General features: G+C 41.8%; 1 protein-coding gene across 9 annotated transcripts in view; it reads left to right on the top strand.

Moving 5' to 3' along the window:
* Positions 1-21,363, top strand: part of PHACTR1 (phosphatase and actin regulator 1) — a 418,901-nt gene that overhangs the window by 369,240 nt on the left and 28,298 nt on the right. For all 9 annotated transcript variants that reach the window (XM_054018764.1, XM_054018762.1, XM_054018763.1 and 6 more), the window contains one exon: positions 15,764-15,819. In XM_054018764.1, the coding sequence (XP_053874739.1) occupies positions 15,764-15,819 (56 nt within the window). The remainder of the gene's footprint in view (positions 1-15,763; positions 15,820-21,363) is intronic.

Here is a 21,363-nt window from a genome sequence, read left to right as displayed (position 1 = left end):
TCAGATCAGATGATGCCTATATACAGATGCCTATATACAAATGCGAGAAGTATGGGGAATAAGCAGGAAGAACTGGAAGTGCTAATAAATAAATACAACTATGACATTGTTGGCATCACTGAAACTTGGTGGGATAATACACGTGATTGGAATGTTGGTGTGGATGGGTACAGCTTGCTCAGGAAGGATAGACAGGGGAAAAAGGGAGGAGGTGTTGCCTTATATATTAAAAATGTACACACTTGGACTCAGGTAGAGATGGACATAGGAGACAGAAGTGTTGAGAGTCTCTGGGTTAGGCTTAAAGGGGCAAAAAACAAGGGAGATGTCATGCTAGGAGTCTACTACAGGCCACCTAACCAGGTGGAAGAGGTGGATGAGACTTTTTTCAAGCAACTAACAAAATCATCCAAAGCCCAAGATTTGGTGGTGATGGGGGACTTCAACTATCCGGATATATGTTGGGAAAATAACACAACCGGGCACAGACTATCCAACAAATTCTTGGACTGCATTGGAGACAACTTTTTATTTCAGAAGGTTGAAAAAGCTACTAGGGGGGAAGCTGTTCTAGACTTGATTTTAACAAATAGGGAGGAACTCGTTGAGAATGTGAAAGTAGAAGGCAGCCTGGGTGAAAGTGATCATGAAATCATAGAGTTTGCAATTCTAAGGAAGGGTAGAAGGGAGAACAGCAAAATAGTGACAATGGATTTCAGGAAGGCAGATTTTGGGAAGCTCAGAGAGCTGATGGGTAAGGTCCCATGGGAATCAAGACTGAGGGGAAAAACAACTGAGGAGAGTTGGCAGTTTTTCAAAGGGACGCTATTAAGGGCCCAAAAGCAAGCTATTCCGCTGGTTAGGAAAGATAGAAAATGTGGCAAAAGACCACCTTGGCTTAACCACGAGATCTTGCACGATCTAAAAAATAAAAAGGAGTCATATAAAAAATGGAAACTAGGACAGATTACAAAGGATGAATATAGGCAAACAACACAGGAATGCAGGGGCAAGATTAGAAAGGCAAAGGCACAAAATGAGCTCAAACTAGCTACGGGAATAAAAGGAAACAAGAAGACTTTTTATCAATACATTAGAAGCAAGAGGAAGACCAAAGACAGGGTAGGCCCACTGCTTAGTGAAGAGGGAGAAACAGTAACAGGAAACTTGGAAATGGCAGAGATGCTTAATGACTTCTTTGTTTCGGTCTTCACCGAGAAGTCTGAAGGAATGCCTAACATAGTGAATGCTAATGGGAAGGGGGTAGGTTTAGTGGATAAAATAAAAAAAGAACAAGTTAAAAATCACTTAGAAAAGTTAGATGCCTGCAAGTCACCCAGGCCTGATGAAATGCATCCTAGAATACTCAAGGAGCTAATAGAGGAGGTATCTGAGCCTCTAGCTATTATCTTTGGAAAGTCATGGGAGACAGGAGAGATTCCAGAAGACTGGAAAAGGGCAAATATAGTGCCCATCTATAAAAAGGGAAATAAAAACAACCCAGGTAACTACAGACCAGTTAGTTTAACTTCTGTGCCAGGGAAGATAATGGAGAAGTAATTAAGGAAATCATCTGCAAACACTTGGAAGGTGGTAAGGTGATAGGGAACAGCCAGCATGGATTTGTGAAGAACAAATCATGTCAAACCAATCTGATAGCTTTCTTTGATAGGATAACGAGCCTTGTGGATAAGGGTGAAGCGGTGGATGTGGTATACCTAGACTTTAGTAAGGCATTTGATACGGTCTCGCATGATATTCTTATCGATAAACTAGGCAAATACAAATTAGATGGGGCTACTATAAGGTGGGTGCATAACTGGCTGGATAACCGTACTCAGAGAGTTGTTATTAATGGTTCCCAATCCTGCTGGAAAGGCGTAACGAGTGGGGTTCCGCAGGGGTCTGTTTTGGGACCGGCTCTGTTCAATATCTTCATCAACGACTTAGATATTGGCATAGAAAGTACGCTTATTAAGTTTGCGGATGATACCAAACTGGGAGGGATTGCAACTACTTTGGAGGACAGGGTCATAATTCAAAATGATCTGGACAAATTGGAGAAATGGGCTGAGGTAAACAGGATGAAGTTTAACAAAGACAAATGCAAAGTGCTCCACTTAGGAAGGAAAAATCAATTTCACACATACAGAATGGGAAAAGACTGTCTAGGAAGGAGTACGGCAGAAAGGGATCTAGGGGTTATAGTGGACCACAAGCTAAATATGAGTCAACAGTGTGATGCTGTTGCAAAAAAAGCAAACATGATTCTGGGATGCATTAACAGGTGTGTTGTGAGCAAGACACGAGAAGTCCTTCTTCCGCTCTACTCTGCTCTGGTTAGGCCTCAGCTGGAGTATTGTGTCCAGTTCTGGGCGCCGCATTTTAAAAAAGATGTGGAGAAATTGGAAAGGGTCCAAAGAAGAGCAACAAGAATGATTAAAGGTCTTGAGAACATGACCTATGAAGGAAGGCTGAAAGAACTGGGTTTGTTTAGTTTGGAAAAGAGAAGACTGAGAGGGGACATGATAGCAGTTTTCAGGTATCTAATAGGGTGTCATAAGGAGGAGGGAGAGAACTTGTTCACCTTAGCCTCTAAGGATAGAACCAGAAACAATGGGTTTAAACTGCAGCAAGGGAGGTCTAGGTTGGACATTAGGAAAAAGTTCCTAACTGTCAGGGTGGTTAAACACTGGAACAAATTGCCTAGGGAGGTTGTGGAATCTCCGTCTCTGGAGATATTTAAGAGTAGGTTAGATAAATGTCTATCAGGGATGGTCTAGACAGTATTTGGTCCTGCCATGCGGGCAGGGGACTGGACTCGATGACCTCTCGAGGTCCCTTCCAGTCCTATAATCTATGAATCTATGAATCTATGAATCAGTTTCAAGAAAACTACTATATCTACCATTACGTATGATAAAATTATACAAGCTTGAAATATTGCACATTCTTCCTGAAAGACTGTGGAGAACCTCAAGGGTCACTTTGAGGTCAAGAGAGATGTGTTTTATTTGCATGCCTAGTCACAACTATTTATTTTACAGGAAACATGGCCAAGAGGTATGTTCACATCTCATTGCACTGGGATTTATGTGCACAGTTCACACCATATGTGGAGATTAAAATATACCCCCCTCGGCTATGCACCTTGTGGAATTATAAATCACATTAATAATTTTAATTTTAATAGAAACATGCTTTGGTCCGCAGTGAAGAGAATGAGTGCTAGACCAAATCTCAGTGTCCTTTAAATCTATAGCTGTAATACTTGCTGCAAATATTGGGCTCACAATGGAGATTTCTAATAATCTGCAACATAGCAGACTACAGGGAAACCACATATCTATGTGGCACATCCAGTTAATTTAGTAACCTAGCATCTTCGATAAACCAACTCTTAACTGAGATCGCTGAATTTAGTAGACAGTGATGCCAGTGATGAATTATATATCATAGGAATAAGCATTCAGGATGTTACTTTTACCCTAAGGGTAGGTCTACACTTACCCGGTAGTTCGGCGGCAAGCAAATTGAACTTCTGGGTTCGACTTATCGCGTCTTGTCTGGACGAGATAAGTCGAATCCGGAAGTGCTCGCCGTTGACTGCGGTACTCCAGCTCGGCGAGAGGAGTACGCGAAGTCGACGGGGGAGCCTGCCTGCTGCGTCTGGATCAAGGTAAGTTTGAACTAAGGTACTTCGATCTTCAGCTACGTTATTCACGTAGCTGAAGTTGCGTACCTTAGTTCGAATTGGGGGGGGTTAGTGTAGACCTGCCCAGAGTGGATATGTTTAGCGTAGGTTTGGAACAGTGATCCAAAAAATACCTATATTCTTCAATCTGCCAGCAAAATCTTCAACAAGTTTTCTTTTGTTACAATAATAAAAGTGGCCACCGTCTGCTTATATCTTCCTGCTGACAACTGTCTGGATTAAAAACTAGCCCTGAAAATTTGGAAATCCTAGTCCAGTATGATAGGGGTTTGAGGGCAGGAGTAGTACACTGGTGTTTCAGTAATCATGCTGCATGCATTTTTAATTGGGCTATTGGTGATGAAAGTATTTGGAGAGATTCTGGATTTCTTGCTCTCTTGGCCTACAAAGGGCCAGGTGCTCCACCAATCAGCAGGATTGTGCATCACTCAGCAATGACATCTCAGCTTTTTAAGGAGCAGCATTGACTGGTTCCAAAGGCAATATTCTCCAGGCCTCCTCCACCAGAAGGATAGTGGCTGGCAGGGCCTTGCGCAAGGGGACAAATTTACCTCTGTAAAGCAGGTAGATTATTATCCAGGGGTCATCAAAGAAGCAGAAAGCCCCTCACCTTCTCTCTCAGAATAGTTAAGAGATTATACTAATATTTTTACACTGTTAAAAAAAAAAATCAGGGCTCTGTCATGGCTTAACGTCATATGAGAGCGGGGAAGAGACTCTACAGCAATGGAAGGTTCTGGCTTTGTCTCCAGAACAGTGGTTCTCAAAGCCAGTCTGCAGCTTGTTCAGGGAAAGCCCCTGGTGGGCCGGGCCGGTTTGTTTACCTGCCGCGTCCGCGGGTTTGGCCGATCGCGGCTCCAGGCCAATGAGGGCTGAGGGAAGCAGTGCGGGCCGAGAGATGTTCTGGCCACCCTTCCCACAGCCCCCATTGGCCTGGAGCAGCGAACCGCGGCCAGTGGGAGCCCCAATCGGCTGAACCTGCGGACGCGGCAGGTAAACCGGCCCGGCCCACCAGGGGCTTTCCCTGAACAAGCAGCGGACCAGCTTTGAGAACCAGTGCTCTAGAAGCCACAACAGAGTAATTACTAAGCCTTTTGAAAAGGTATGGCATGCATTTGTTCCCCCCTTCTTCTATTTCTCCACTTCCACTTATTTGAATTGCAGTAGTCCTAAGGAATCCCAGTAATGGACCAGACCCCCTTATGCTAGGCACTGAACAAACACAAAAAAGATGGTCCCTACCCCCAAGAGTTTACAGTTTAAGACCAAACAGGTGGATACAGACAAATATGGGAAGCACAAGGAAACAATGAGACAACATTGGTCAGCATGATAGGCAGTGGTGTCAGCACACCAGTTCCCTACCCTTGTCTCACTTGCTATGTCAGCTTTGATCTTCTGACTTGCATTCCATATGCCCTGTCCCTTCCCGCATCTTTGTGTATCTGCGCTAGATCAACCACAATCTGGCCCTAAATATTAAAATGTTAAATGCCAAAATTAAAATAAACAAGAATGAAAATCCTCTATTATTGTTGTTATTAAATGTAAATATGTATTTTCATGCATGAAACCGCAGGAGCCAGCAGCATAAAGGATTTAGCACTATACTTCTTTTCTTAAAAGTTGCTTTTAAATACTAATCAGATAATTATAAACATGAGCACTGAGAACAATTTACAACCTCATTAGCATTAGCTCTCAGCCAAAAACGTCATGCCAGTGCTTTTGTTGTTGGAGGGGTTGTTTGTTGGGCTTTTGTTCTTACGCAATGTGTATGACAGTATGTAGTTCTTTGGATGACTGAGTAATGTTCCAGTTTAGTATTCAGGACCCTGCTACCCAAATAAACCCTGCCTCACAAAAATCTAAAGAGAGGTCCGTAGGAGTGTGCTGTGTGAAACTAGTGTGATATAAGTAAAACTAACTCCTGCTTTGTAGGGTTACACGGTCAATGTGAGCCCTTCAAGATTGGGCTGGAAGGGAGCAAGTCCTTTAATTTTTGACACGTCTGTGGAAGACTGATGAATGTGAAATAGCAGATTTTGTAGTAATGGATAAAGTTAAGCATAAATGTGGAACAGGCTTTGTGCAGGGTTTCCCCATCCATTTCTGACAGTGCATTTTAACACTGACTTGCAATCTATCTACTAGCTTAATCCTGGGCCAGCCGTACAGTGGGCTCTTTTGGTGATGTCAACAGATACTCATTAGGGACTAGGCTGAGGCTACCACACTTACTTCATTTGTTACTTCCCAAAGACAAATTTGAAGCCAGATCCCCAGTACCTACCTGCACAGCAGTGAAGAGAGTATCCCCTTGTAGCAAGAGTTCCAAATTACAGGGGCAAATATTTCACGGCTGGCAGCCCTACTACATGTAGGACAGATCTGCAGGACTCTAGGGGGAAATCCAGGACTCTCCTGCGGAATGTAGACCAGTAAACTGCCATGAACACATGCGTTTTAGCGCTTGCATACAGAACATTCTGTAATAATAAGTCTATTCAGCTTCAGATTCTGAGCATCATCCAAATAGTCTATTCATTCTAGTGAAAAACTCAAAACACAATTTTTACTTAACTTTTTTTTACATTTCTTTAGAGAGCAAACAAAAAGAATGTCATTTTTACCAGTCTCCTCTTTTGCAATGTCCTTGTCAAGAGTTTAATTTATGACGGAGTCCCAGTGGGGCTTAAAGATCAAAGTATTTTAAAGTGTAAAAGGATAATGATTCTTTAGACCAGTTAGGCCAGGATTATATCTCCTGTTCTATTTTGCAGAAAGGAAAAGGTTGTCGGACCTCCCCCCTCCACTTTCTTTGTTTAACATCAATTCTAATTAGGAAATATTCCTTATGAAAAGGTTAGCAGTCCCCCAGCAACCATTACACTTGGATTGGGATAATAAAGTAGGCTTCTAGTTTGGTGAAGTTTCTTCAGCCTTCAAAATACAGCCTGAATGCTACTGGCGATGAAGGGTGGGTGTACAGGAAGAGGTGGTGGTATGTGCATGGGTATTTGAGAAGGTGATCTATGAAAAGATGTCAGTGAGCACTAGAAAATTCATGGAGAATGTAAAAAGCTAATGTAAAATATTATTATTTAGAGACAATACTGCTAACATATCATGTTGGTTTTTTATATCCCTCTGCATGTTTTTTCTTTGTGTGTTCATGTTTTGTTCCCTCCTCCTTCCCTGCCTCCTCCTCCCCACCCCCCGGTTGTTTTTTTTTATTATTATTATTATTATTAAAGGATATTTGTATGGAAACAGGATCTTTGCTACATTAGAGATTATCAATTCCTGCTGCTAATTCCTCATTTGAAATAATAATCCTCTTTGCAACATTACATTTGTTTGCTGTGGAAATAGTTATGATGCAACAAAGAAAGGATTATGACTTCCTGGCCCAAATTCAGCACAAGTGTAAGCGGGTGCAACTCCCTGGCCTTAAGTGAGGAAGTAAGTCCAACAGAGGAAAGACTTGTCCTGAGGGGGGAAAAAATTCTGTCAGCATACAGATGTCCTTAATATAAAAAGAAGGAAGGAAAAACAGAGTATGGGCTAAATTCTGCTCTGTTATTTTGGTGCAAATCCAGCATAACTCTACTGAGGTCATTGCAATTAACTCCTGATATGCTGGTGTAACTGACACAAAACTGTCCTTTGATCTCTAAAATAATAATAATAATAATTTCAAAGTTTTCCAAGAGGCATCTGTGTCTTTAACTGTTGCACTTCTGCTTAATGAACCAGATTTATCAGAGTGAACACTTCCAGTATTGCGTGCATCTGGTACAGCACGTTTTCACTGAACTTCCAGGGAAATGCTATCAGTTAAAAGATTACTCCTGTGCTTTACTAATGTGAAATCTAAGAACGGGAAGGGGTTGTGAATGTGTACTGGTAGTTAAATGGGAATAAATAATTGTTGGGACTGTTAGAGGGCAGGAGACATACATGTTGAATAAGTAATAGCTAAACCCAAAATTCATGAAGACATTAAAAAAAGATGAGGGGTGATTTTACATGTGGTGACACACAAAAAAAGATTCATAATAATAATAAACAAATGAAAACAACAAATCTGACTACCAAATAGCTACTGTAGGAAAAGCTGTATCTTACATGTACTTTTTAGAGAGACGAGGTGGTTGAGGTAATAGCTTTTACTGGACCAACTTCTATTGGTGAGAGAGAGAAGCTTTTGAGTTTCCACTTTCTTCAGGTCTGGGAAGCATATTCAGTGTGCCACAGCTAAATACAAGGTGGAACAGATTGTTTAGCATAAGTAATTAACACATATTTCAAGAGACCATTCAAGGTGAAGTCACATTTCCCAGACCTGGAGAAGAGCTCTGTATAAGCTCAAAAGCTTGGCTCTTTCACCAACAAAAAGACATTAAAAGACATTACCTCACACACCTTGTGTCTCTAATATTCTGGGATCAACACAGCTACAATAACCCCGCATATACTGTTTAGGGCACAGCTCCTGCAACCATCCACTACTCTTCATCCACCACTCTTCATAACACAGTGAGAATCTGAAATGCCTCCAGCCTGAAGGAGTTAACCACTCTTAAATGTCAAAAACCTGTGCAGTTCCCAGATTTTTCCACTTCATTAACAATACAGAAAGAGAGAGTGTGGAGATCATATTATTTTCCCATACATCCCTTCCCTCAGAACCTTACTTGCCATGTTTTAAATTGTTGAAAATGTTATTATTTTTAATTTTAAAAACACACATTTGGAATTCTTGTGAATAATAAGAATCAATGAACAGTCCAATTTCTGGCTTAATGTTTGGAAGGTGATGTTTCTTTATGATATCCCTGGAATCTAAAACTAATTGGAATTAATTTTGATTTATTAAGTGATTTTTACTTATTGTCTGTATGTCATTGTTCACCCCTGGCACTGACAGATCTTTTCAGCATGAACTAATTTTGTCAGAGGGTACACAGAACAACTCCATTTGCCTGTTTTCTTTGAATAGTCTGTATTTGCTATAACAGTGGAGATTTTGCAGCATTAAGTGGTACAAGTACTGAAGTATTGAGTGTATGGATTATAACTGATAGAATTCCCAATATGTGATTCCGCAGTTGGATGGACATATTTATAATTAAGGAACACATGAATAAATGAAGTAGCAAATAGTTGTATGCACTTTATAGAGACCTTTTAAAAAAAAGGCTAATTGAATATTGATAACATTAGAAATGGAAGACATCTATTTATTCACAGAACACTCATAGCAAGGGGAGCCATAGTAAATCCACATTGTCCACCAACAGGTCTCAGCCTTGCACTGGATGAATCATCTCTATAGGTGACAGGGTTCTTCTCTTTCCATACCCATTCAGTCTTTACCCTCTATGTTGTGTCTTTGAGCAAGTGTGCCTTGTGGCTTTTGTGCTGTGAAACACCTACCTACCCGGGGTTGGAGAGAGACCACCAATGCATTTCATATAAGCTCCCAAACAACCATCAGATGAAGGTGACTTTAGTTACTATTACCCTTAGCTGGATTTGAAGACGTGACTGAGAGTTGAAAGGTTCTAGGTTCCATCATCTATCCCTTTATTTAAGAGAACAGTCCAAAGGACTGCACGGAAGGCTATTAGACAACAGATGATCAATGACTCCACTGCAGTTACACCAGGGACCAGATGGTTTCACAGTGGAGCCTCCAAGTACTAGATCGCCACAGCAGTACATGAAAACCAAATAAAAGTAAGAGAAGACAGCAAAGGGCCTTCTAAGCTGTGATATTTAGGGGGGGGAAACAGAGAATTTTAGGTCACAAGGAGGAACTTATAAAGAGGAGAGGGGCAATAGCTGAGTATCCATGAGGTTCTCCCCCTCCAAAACGTTGATATAAAACATACATTTAGAGGCCTGTTCCTGAAAAGAAAAGTGTGTTCATGCACAGCACAGGTTTAGAGGGACACAAAATTAATTAGAGGACAGATCTACTAAACCATAGTTGTGACCTTGGCCTGGGAACATGAGAAGAAGATCTACTAACCTCTGTGTAATCCCCATAGTGCCTTTTTATTCTATAGATAATGCATTGTAATTAATTGAACTCCGGGCAGGAAGACAGGAAATCCTGAGCTCTAATCCTGGTTCTGGATTATTGCTACTCATGTTAGACTTGTAAAATTGGATTTTGGACCAGTGTTTCTGTGTCTGGAGAACTCATTTTCTTTCTGTGATATGGTGTGTACAATAAGAGTACAATTGAACAAGATCTCTAGTATTTTAGAATAACATGTTTGCTTTATTATTATGGGTCCTAATATTCATCTAATAGCCATCTAGCACATCTTAGTTCCCCAGCCAGCCTTTGTGAAGTTTTTTTTATTTTGTTGCCCATGAAATATATTTTTGAATTAGCTAATTCATAGTAGGCACTCTCCTTTCAAAGATTAAGAATTTGAGAACTCAGAGTTTCCCCAGAGGGAAATGTTATTGCTGTAGAGTTATTATTGCATTGTAGATGCAATTATTATACTTCTGTCATTCTTTTTTAATGAAACAGTAAAGTATAAAGGATGTTCCATTTGGGGATGGAGGGCTAAAACCTGATCCTGAATGACAGAAATCAAAGGGAATTTTGTTATTAATTTCAGTGGGAAGAGGATCAGGACCTCAGTGCCTGACTTTTGTGCTAGGCTACGGCTTCATCTTTTGAAAGCCCTGAGAAATGCAATAATTCTCCAAGAAAATACTGAGTGCCTAGCTGTGATATTCCTCGTGTAAAAAGGATGTTCATTTTTAAAAAAGGATTTTATTGGGTTAGTGATATCATACCTGTGATTTTATTGAAGATTACGGGCCCGAGTATGTCATTGTTCAAACAGTCATACAACTCCATTTGTATCCAGAGTTATAAATCTATCTGTTCATTCAGTTTTTTTGACTAGATTCAGAGCTTATGGATTTTCTAGCCAAGATTACATCTATCAGGACATCAGACAATGTGGGGTTTGGGGTTTGTTTGTTTTAGTTTTTTTAATACATAAATCCCATGTATTATAGGCAAAATCTCAAGCAAGTTGTCTTATTTTTTTAGGGATAGCGAATTAACAGAAGCTACATTTTGACTATGAATGGTGATTTTTTTTTTTTTCTGGAAGATTTAATTTGATGCATGCTGAACAGCCCATACTTTTCTGAAAAATCTTAAAGAGTTTTTCTTGAGTAACCTGTAACTTCTCCTGAGCGTAAAACAATTCCTTACTGAGCTGGAACAGAAGATAATCATAGAAGTGTACGACTGGAATGGACCTTAATACATCATCTAGTCCAGTCCCCTGCACTCAAGGCAGGACTAAATAATAACTAGACCATTCCTGACAGGTGTTTGACTAACCCATTCTTAAAAATCTCCAATAATAATAAACTTTTGGAGATGTCTCAAGCAGAAGCTGACTCACTTGGCCCCAAGGAGGCCTACAAAAGGAAGTAATCAAAGTAACCCAAGTTTGGGGCTTTACCCAGAAGGCCAGTTTTACAATATTTTTGACTATCCACAGATGTTTGAGCAAGGCAATAAAGCAAAAAAACTGTTGACTGCATTTGCTAAAAATCTTTCCAACAGTGTAAACTAGGGCTGGTTAAAAATTTTCCATTGAAACTGTTTTTCACCAGAAAATTAGGTTTTTGAGTAAACACAATTTTTCACAGAAAATTTCAGTTTTTCATTAAAAAACTGAAAAATTTCACATAAAAATCAAAATATTTTAATTTGGATATGCTGCTGCAGTGCCTTATGGGAGTTGTAGTTTGGTTGCCTCACATCCTCATTTTGCTCCATGCGCTGGGCTTCCCAGCCAAGCTACATCTCCTATGATGCACCAGGACCTGATACTCTGGTAATCATGGGAACTGTAGTCTGACCAGGAGCCCAGCCAATAGAGAAGAATGGGAGCATGAGGAACAATAGATTCCACAAGGTACCACTGCAGCATTTTTAATCTTTTTGTTTGTTTGTTTGTTTTACTACTGAAATGTTTCAATATTCAAATTTTCTCCAAAAATCAAAATTTTCCACAGGGAAAAATCGATTATCTAACCAACCCCATTCTAAATTCATCTTCATTGGAGCTAAATATAGTCTTGTATCAGCTAGCCGTTGCCTCACTCATGCTCTTTGTATTTGCCTGCACAAATGCAAAAATCTAACTGGAGCTGAATGTTTAAAATAGCAGGAAGGCAAAAGATAGTCGTTATTTGATAGCTGAAATTCAGCAAATGCACCTTATGGGTTTCCCTGGGAAATTAAAAATCAGTAAAGGGAGGGAGGGAGAAGCATTGTCATGAAAGGTACCAAGAGACCTGCAACAAAGAGAACTGTCAGGAAGAACAACTTGAAGGAAGAGAGAGTGTGTCAGGCACATTTTCAGTTTTAACAGTATCTTAAGTTTTCTGTCAGGAATTGTACAAGTGTAGAGCTCTTATGTTTAATATTGTGCTTCTTTGGATAGGGATTCCTTGCTTGAGAAGCCTTCAGTTTAGCATGTAGGCAATTGAGAACTTAATTAATTGGCAAGACAATGTTTTCCCCCATCTAATAAATCCTAATTGCAGAAGACTGATTAGAGAAGGCTGATTCTCAATAGGAAAATAAGCCCCTCAAGTTTGGTATCCTATTTCTAGCCATGGTTTAAAAACTGATGCTGCAGAAGAAAGTGAAACTCCTAAGCCTCATAAATGCACTTAGCCAGTTGTGTACTGCTCAGCCAGGAGGTGTGAAGGCAGTTCTTTCCTGACCTCTGCTAACAGTTAAAATGTGCATGGAAACATGAGATGTGATTACTGTTCTCTTCCCTAGTTCTCTTCTAATCGCCTATACTTAGTATTGGATTGCAGCAAACTTTTGGAAGGCCATGAACAGCATTTCTTTACTCTCTAGCTATCATTTTGGGGACAGGTATGTCACAGTTTCAGGGTAACTTCACCATTGACCCTCTCCATGATCTGCTCAAGGAATGCCCTCTCAGGCCTCCAGCCAGCACCTCTTTCTGGGCAGGAACCCGTGTCCCTTCTCTCCCCAGATCGGGTTTGAGGTTGCAGTTGTCTCAAGCAGATCTGACTAATGGCCAACCCCTGCACTTTGCTTTTTTTCCAAGGGCTGTGACCGGGGAATGTAAGTGGTTATAAGTGACCACATAGCTCTTTCAAAGCAGAGTACACTTATTTAAGGACAAAAGCATGCAGAGAAAACATGAAAAATAGCCAAAGGATCACATACTGAATGTACCAGAAGTTACCTATTGACCAAATGGAGGAGTCTGACAGGGCAAAGTTCTTCCAACCTTTCAGCAGGGTTGGATCCTTGCTTGGACCAAAGGTAAGGTCCATTTGCTGAATCTAAAGACAGGCCCCTCTGTCAGGATAAACCCAGTCTTTTATACCAAAAATTTTGCTTTGTCTCCCAGCCTCCGGAAAATTTCCCCACTCCTCAGGAGGTCATGCCTCAAAAGGCTGGGTATCTGCATAACCAGCCTGGGGATTTTGCATTCATCACCCCTTAGGTATTCCAGATTCCCCAGGGAAAACCTCTATTGAGCCAAGAACGCACAAAAATGTAACACTTACTGATACAAAAGTCTGTGAAGGTTCATGGGGCCCAACTCAATACAACGATCTTTGAAGCTTTTATACTCTCAAGAGCTGGCTCAAGCCTACAAATAACCGTATGTTAAATACACTGTAAATACAATAGTTTTAGGATAGGCCTTTTCTCATCCTAGCTGTCACAAGGTAATGTAAACTACAGAAGAGGTTGCACAGTGCTCATGTCTCCATTTAGATTTTTCTTATGGTCCTGTCAGGAGATAAAGCCAAGGGGCCAGGCTGTCAGCTGGTATAAATCAGTGTAGCTCTATTGGTTCAGTGACGCTACATTGATTTATGCCAGTTAAGGATTTGCCCTAGAAAGTACATTTTTCATTATGAGATAAATGCTTGAGTGCTAAATCAGTTTTTACTCATTCCTCACTCAGACAAAAACAGAAGTCGCAGGATTTGGCCCTGTGTTCGGAAATGGCCAGCATTCACTTACTCTGATGTCTGAAAATGAGATTTTTAGCTGATCCTTTTTAATCCCATTTTGTTTTTTTACTGCGGTCAAAAGGCCCTTGATAGTAACATCCTCCTCATAAAGTCACACAGATTGCTCTTTTTTCTTACTGTGTGCTGTTTGTCCCTGTGGAAATGGTCACCTGCTCAGTGGCTGGAATCTAGCCTCAGCATTCCTCTGATGCATCTTCCTGAGAACTCTCACAATGTGATGCACAAGAAGCATTATGTAACTCAGTCACTAGAGCTACATATTGCCAAGTTAAACTGTGTGATTTTTATTCTTTGATTCCCATACACTGCTAGTAACAAAATGCTTTTAATGGCCTCCTAACAATAAGGTGAACTATCTAAGCGTCCCGTTAGCAAGAGTTACTGTATCTTAAGGATAATAATAATAAATAATAATCTTTGAATAGCACATTCCATCTTCAGAGTGCTTTACAAACATTCATTCATTCTGAATTAAGGATGAGTTTCTGTCATTTTCAGCACTTTTCCAGTGAAGTAATTGTCCAGTCAACCATGGCAAAGAGAACAAGCTAATGGTCCTAATTCTCTACTGCATTAAGGTCACTTTTTGCTACTGCAGTGGTGTAAATGAATCATAAAACCAGCATAACTGGCCATGGGATTATACCCCCTGCATATGTGAATCTTCATAGAACTGAGTGGTGATACCTCTGGCATAGGGTGTATGCCTAGAGGAAGTCCCAGCATTGCTGTGAATCCCAGCTGCTATAACAACTCCTTGAGGCCATAGGGAATGAGCACAATATAGAGCAGTCCTTAGGCTGCTGTAATTTATGCCTGGGTAGCAGACGGGCACACAGTAGGTCCAGGATCAGGGGAGTGCAAAGATGATTTGAAGAAACTGCTGCACTTCCCTCCTGTGATATGCTGTGCATTCTTTGCTGCAGCTGCGGATTGGGGCCAGTGTGTTCTGAGAAGCCTGAAATCATTTCCTAAACTTTGTCAGACAGTAGCCCTGATCCTACACCATATCAGGCGGCCTCAGCTTCCATTTATTTAAACGAGAATCATCAGCTTCCCTGATGTAAATGACTGCATTGTGTGTGGAGGGTACTCAGCACAGGATCAGGCCCCAAGTTCATGTTTTGGATGGGGATTAATGTTCTGTTACTGCTCCCATTGAAAGCAATGACAAAACTCCCATTGACTTCAATGGGTGTAAGAGCAGGCTCAACAAATGTTAATTTCTGAGGTCATCTTGCTGGTTTTCTTTGTTTTTCGAATACCCCTTTCTGCTACTCTCTCTTGCTTTCTAGTCGGAGTTCTCTGATTGTTTCTGTTTGCAGTCTCCCTTTTGTAATTAGATCTTATTTGTTTTGACTGTATTACGTACAGGTTGACTGCCAAGTGATTTCAATTCATGTTAATTTGTAATTAGCACATTTAATAAAGCTGTCCAAGGGCGGAGTGAGAATGGAGGAGGAGGAGGAGAAGAAGAGCTGCTATTGTTCTGCAGTCTGCAAAGCCTAACCAGGCCTCCTTGTTTCTGTGGACTGGCTTTGTGTTCAAACTCTGTTTGGACAAGTCGGGAGTCTCACACACAGCAGACTGGAGGGCAGGGAGGGAGGGAGCTAGAACTAAACTTGTCATATTTGTGAAAGTCAGGAAACAGGCATGAAAGGAAGGAAATTAAGTGAAGAAATCTGCACAGCCTAACTTTTAGCAGATTAGCCCAGGGTGGGAGTGGGAGGGTCACCTCGAACATGACACAACACATTTTGGTTTTTGTGGGTTGGAAATAGAAGAGCAAAGTATAGTCCATAATACCACACACAGTGGGGACATACTGTATACATAATGGAGCAATGTCATTGTCTCACTCTCTGCCTTTTGTGCCGCAAAGTCGCTCTTATACACATTGAACTAAGGAGGATGTGATATGGTCCAAAAACTGATCCTGGATTTTTTTCGCAGACGACTGAGCCAGAGGCCCACTGCTGAGGAACTGGAGCAGAGGAACATTCTGAAACGTAAGTATTTGTACCATTCAGAATTCAACTTGTTAGCTGCTCTGTGTCTTTTATAAAGCACCAAATACAAGTCTGTAGCTATATCACAATAAGTAATAATATATATATAAGAGCTATGTTTGGGTGGGAATGACTCTGAAAATCACATTCAGTAAGATAACCAATACAAACAGTCTGGGAAGAAAATTCAAACTGAGGGTCATCTTCCAAAGTTCTCACACAGGCAAACCTCCCATTGAAATCCCGTAAAGACTTCAGGATTTAGCCCACAGTTTCTAAACTCTAATCTGTATTGTTCCTTTAAACAAACAAACCTATGGGGAGTTGCAACATCCCTAAAGTAGTTAATGATATTTTAAAGCCACAAAATCTACCCAGACAGCCTGATCCTGTTCCAGTCCGTATGAGTTTTACCACTCATTTCAAGGAGAGAAAGATTGAATCTGAAATAACAATTATTCTAATGAACAAATCAGATATTGAAAAAGTATGGCAGTTATGTTTTATCAAATCAAAATGGTTTTAAATATGAAAAAGATAAAGCTGTTTACTTGAAGATAACTAGTCAGAAAGTAGAGAACAGCAGGAATACAATTTTCACTGACACTTTTGCATGGGTGATGTATCCAGCATCCTTTCAGGAGCATGGAACTAGAGTATTAAAAAAAAAAAAAAAAAAAAAGCTACAAGAAAAAATATTCTAAAATAACGTGTTTAAATTCCTTAGTGTCTCTTTAGGTAGGATCCCATTGTTAAACATTGTATATTTGTTGTTGTTGTTTGTTTTATTTCTACATTGAACAGAATCCAAGAGGCATGAAATGGGTGATTAACTCTCTAGAAATTAGTAAAATTAATTGATTAAATACCATGAAATCAAAATTTTAACATATTTCAGTGGTGTAGTTCGGGAATAAAATGTGCTGGCACTGCAGTGGTTGGTTTTCTGTAAATAGGGCACATGAATAGACAGGTAGCTATAGATATAGAGATAAAATTAGATTAGCTATCAGAGCCAGTTGAAGCAGATATGGGGTCATCATTCACTTACGAGTGTGTCATCTCCTACTATATTCTCTAAACTTCTATGCCATGTCAGGTGAAGGGAATCAGTCTCCTGGGAGAAATTATTGAAAAAAGAGCTGATGTGTTCAGAACCAAATTCTCCAAAGAGCTCATATTATCACCCCAGAATTCCCAGTCAGCATGAACCATCTGGTATCACACATTACCTGGCACTGGAGCATGACCAGTAACCACCACACTGGTACTGGTGCGGGGGGAGACGGGGGACCAGGCTGCAGCTTTGGCGGCATTGTCTGAACCATTGACTTAATGGCCAACATTTTAAAACCTAGGTTTCTAAAGATAAGCTGTTACAAGTAAAATTTTCAGACATGCCCAAGTCACTTAGGAACCTAAGTCTCACTGGGATTCAGCCTCCTGAGTTGTTTAGGGATTTTTTTTTAAATGGGACTTTAGCTCCTAAGTGACTTAAATGTATTTGAAACTATTACCCTAAATCTAGAACTACATTTCGGCACCTAAATAAAACATAGATCTAAACATAGATCTGCCATAGAACTCCATATGTCTTGCTAAACGAAAAATGTCCTAAATACTGGGGAGGGGGAATTGTTACATAATAATTGTATTTATAAGCCACCCCACGCCTTTGCTGAAGCACCTACATGATGAACAAATTATTGAAATATTATGTAATGAAAACATGAAATATTAAAAATCTAAACTAAGGACCATCAGATACCAGTATGTACAGCATTACAAGACAGCATTGTTCACTCCTCCTTGAATAGTTCAGTGACGCAATTTAAATAAATATCTAAGAACATAGCTAGATGGACAAATGGATGGATGATGTGAAACAAGAAAATTAAGTCCAAAGATCTTATCCCAAACAAGTGAAACTATTTTTATTAGCCCAATTCACAATACAGTAAATGAGCACATGGTGTTTTTCAAAGTTAAGTAGGTAGGTTTTCCTCTGTGGCTAGAGCTGAAATTTCCTTGATGCACTTGTCACATTTGACATCACTGTGTTCTTATATCAAATGCAATTGTGTCCGTATCCATTCCATGGGGGAGGTGGGGGAAACAAAATGAGGCAAAATGTATTTACTCAACCAGTCTTTGCTCATGCAAAGATCACCTGTCCATTTCCTAGCCCCACTATGATGGAATGAATAAGATAGTCTTCCTGATTGAATTCCAAAAGCACCCATACTCATAGCACAAAACCCACTGCCCCAGATGGCACTAGTAAACTTAGGGTTGTCTCAGAAGAGGAGCTGAGGGCCTACTGCTGGAAGGTGCTGAGTACTTCCCGTGAGATGCAACATGCCCTCCACTCCCATTGACTTAAATAGGAGTCAAGGGCAGGAAGCAGTTTGGGTGAGGAACACAGCACCCTGCAGTGTTGTGTGCTGGATAAGCATGAAGACTGAACTGATGCTCACCCATGCAGAGGGTCCTTCCAAGGCATGGGTGAAGCACATTAGTTTGTGAGGAAACATGCATGGTGACTGCAGGGCCGGTGCAAGGATGTTTCGCCCTAGGCGAAACTTCCACCTTGCGCTCTCCCCGAGCCCTGCGGCAGCTCCCCTCCGCCCTGAGGTGCGCCTCCCCCTCCCCCGCGGCAACTCCCCACCACCCCCTCTGCCCTGAGACGCCCCCCCCCCCCCCGCGGCAGCTCCCTACCCCCCGCCGGCCCGGGGAGCCGTGTGGCAGCTCCCCACCCCAGCTCACCTCTGCTCCGCGCCCTCCCCAAGCCCTGCGGCAGCTCCCCACCCCGCCCTGAGGTGCCTCCCCCGTGGCAGCTCCCCACCTCTCCTGCCCAGGGAGCCATGCGGCAGCTCCCCACCCCAGCTCACCTCTGCTTCGCCCCCTCCCCGAGCCCTGCGGCAGCTCCCCACCCACCCTCGCCCTGAGGCACACACCCCCCACGGCAGCTCCCCACCCTAGCTCACCTCTGCTCCGCCTCCTCCCTGAGCACGCCATCACTGCTTCACTTCTCCCGCCTCCCAGGCTTGCGGTGCCAATCAGCTGTTTGGCGCCGCAAGCCTGGGAGGGAGAGAAGCAGAGCGGGGCGGCGTGCTCAGGGGAGGAGGCGGAGCAGAGGTGAGCGGGGGCGGGGAGTTCCCCATCGTGCTGCTGCGCCCCCCCCCCTTACTTGCTGCAGGCGGCCCTCCCCGCGCCCCCCTGCCCCAGCTCCCTCTGCCTAAATGCAGACGACAACTGGGGCGGCCGAAGATCCAGCCGCCATGGTCGCCGCCGAAGAAAATGCCGCCCCCCAAATGCTAGTGCCCTAGGCGACCGCCTAGGTCACCTAATAGGTTGCACCGGCTCTGGGTGACTGCATCGGTGATGAAGAGGGGACTTCAGCTTTTAAGGATGCCAGGTTGGCACCTTCAATGAGCATGAATTCCCTGTAAAAAGGCAATGAGATTGGATCTGATGGGTCTGACAAATTTCAGTTGAAATGTCACACTGGCACTGACGTCAGGCCTGAAAATTCCAGTTCATCTCACACAAAGAGGCTAGCGAGAAATAGGGGATCTCTTGACCACTTAAAACAAAACACACAAAGCAACAGTTTTGCAACCTCACTAGTTCTAAAAGGACTTCATCAATTTTAGCCATGTGTTAAATAAAGAAATCACTTTCTGGCTTCAGACAAGAACAATTGCCAGTGACCAGCTTTCACTTGGTAAAGGTTTCACCCTACCCAGTTGTCTCTAAAGCTTGGTAACTGGGCTGAGGGAAACAAGGAGACAGGAAAAATAGTGCAGTTGTTAAGAAGCCTCATTTCTGCCCTTTCAGACACTTATTTAAATTATAAATTAATGGAGATATCCTATTTCCTAGAACTGGAAGGGACCTTGAAAGGTCATTGAGTCCAGCCCCCTGCCTTCACTAGCAGGACCAAGTACTGATTTTGCCCCAAATCCCTAAATGGCCCCCTCAAGGATTGAGCTCACAACCCTGGGTGTAGCAGGCCAATGTTCAAACCACTGAGCTATCCCTCCCCTGCTATTTGTAGTCTTCCAGCCAATTTGTTTTATTCTGAACCCTGTTAGAAGCTGTTTACCTCTCCCAATTCACAGCCTGATCCTTCAAAGATTTACTCAATGGCACTGTTTCTGTGAGTAAACTGTTGACAGGATCAGCTCATTAGATTTTTGTGGAACAATAAATCAGTCTAATTGGGGACTGATTGGAGGGAGAAACTATGCAGGGAACTTTTAAAAAAATGAAAAAAAAGAGAAACAATTTAGCAATACATGTATTCCAAATAGTATAGAAAAGGTGCTTGGGATCTGTCCCCTGCTGTCGTCTTATCCTTCTGCTATAGCATGAAATTCCTTCCTCCAGAAAATTTTATTTTAAAAGTATTACTGGAAATCTGTCATTTGAAATTAAAGGGCCCTATTATAATAGGAGACAGTCATGCGCAGCGTGTCTTGAATTGGTGCATTTTTAGTGGGAAATCCTGGTCCCACTGAAGTCAGTGGGAGTTTTGCAATTGACTTCACTGGGGCTAGGGTTTCACCTCTACTGATTAGAGCCTCCGACTGGGAATCAGGAGACCCGGTTTCTAATCCTAGCTCTGCCTCCAATTTGCTCTGTGATCGTGGACAAGTCAAATCACTTCTCTGTGCTGTACGGCTGGTCTATGCCCACTTTGAACACCAGTTTAACTACATCGTTTTAAATAAACTCCTGGTGTGGACACTTTTAGATCAGTTTGAGTGCCTTAAATTGGCTTAACTTAATTCAGTTGGTAACTGAAAGTTTTAAGACTATCCGCGGTAGGGATTTGCCCGGATTGAGCTCCATTGGTTCCAGCACCAGTTGAGTTAAATCGGTTCTCCCCCGGTGTGTAGAACAGCCCTCAGTTTCCCTTTCTCTAAAACAGGGGTAATATTTACCCACCGTTGTAAAATACTTTGAGATCCTTGGATGAAAGGTACTGTATGCAATAGACTGTATGTGTAAAGTAATAGTATATTATGATTATTTCTTGACTCATGGAAGGTACTCCACCTTAGGAGTCAGTAATGAACACTTTGTTGTGGCTTATTGCTTAGTTAGCTCAGCTATCTGTGTATTATGATTGTGCCTAGACAATGAGGTAAACTTTTCAAAAAGAGCCTATATAAGGATATGGCTTCACTGCAGAGTTAACTCCTCTTGAGTTAGTCTAGTTCAAGTGAGAGCCAGACACACAGCGAAATAACACTCGAGCTACACAAATTAATTGTGTTAGCAGTTGACAAGTGGGGCTGATTCTAGCCGGTATCCCCTCTTGGGTCAGCCAACACTCAAGTTATTCTCGGGTTAACTCTGCAGTGAAGACAAGCCCTAACTGACTTAGGAGCCTACATCCCATTGTTTAAATTCCTACATCTCACTGACTTTCAATGAGATTTAGACTTGTAAGTGCCTAAGTCACTTTTGAAACTGTGACTTTTAAGAGCTTTGGAAAGTTTTGCCCTGAGCCTGTTTTTACGTTTCGGGATCAAT

Source organism: Malaclemys terrapin, chromosome 2, assembly GCF_027887155.1.
Source record: "Malaclemys terrapin pileata isolate rMalTer1 chromosome 2, rMalTer1.hap1, whole genome shotgun sequence".
NCBI classification, from domain to species: Eukaryota; Metazoa; Chordata; order Testudines; family Emydidae; genus Malaclemys; species Malaclemys terrapin.
The sequence above is the reverse complement of the archived record's forward strand: the minus strand, read 5'-3'. Positions and strand labels throughout refer to the sequence as shown.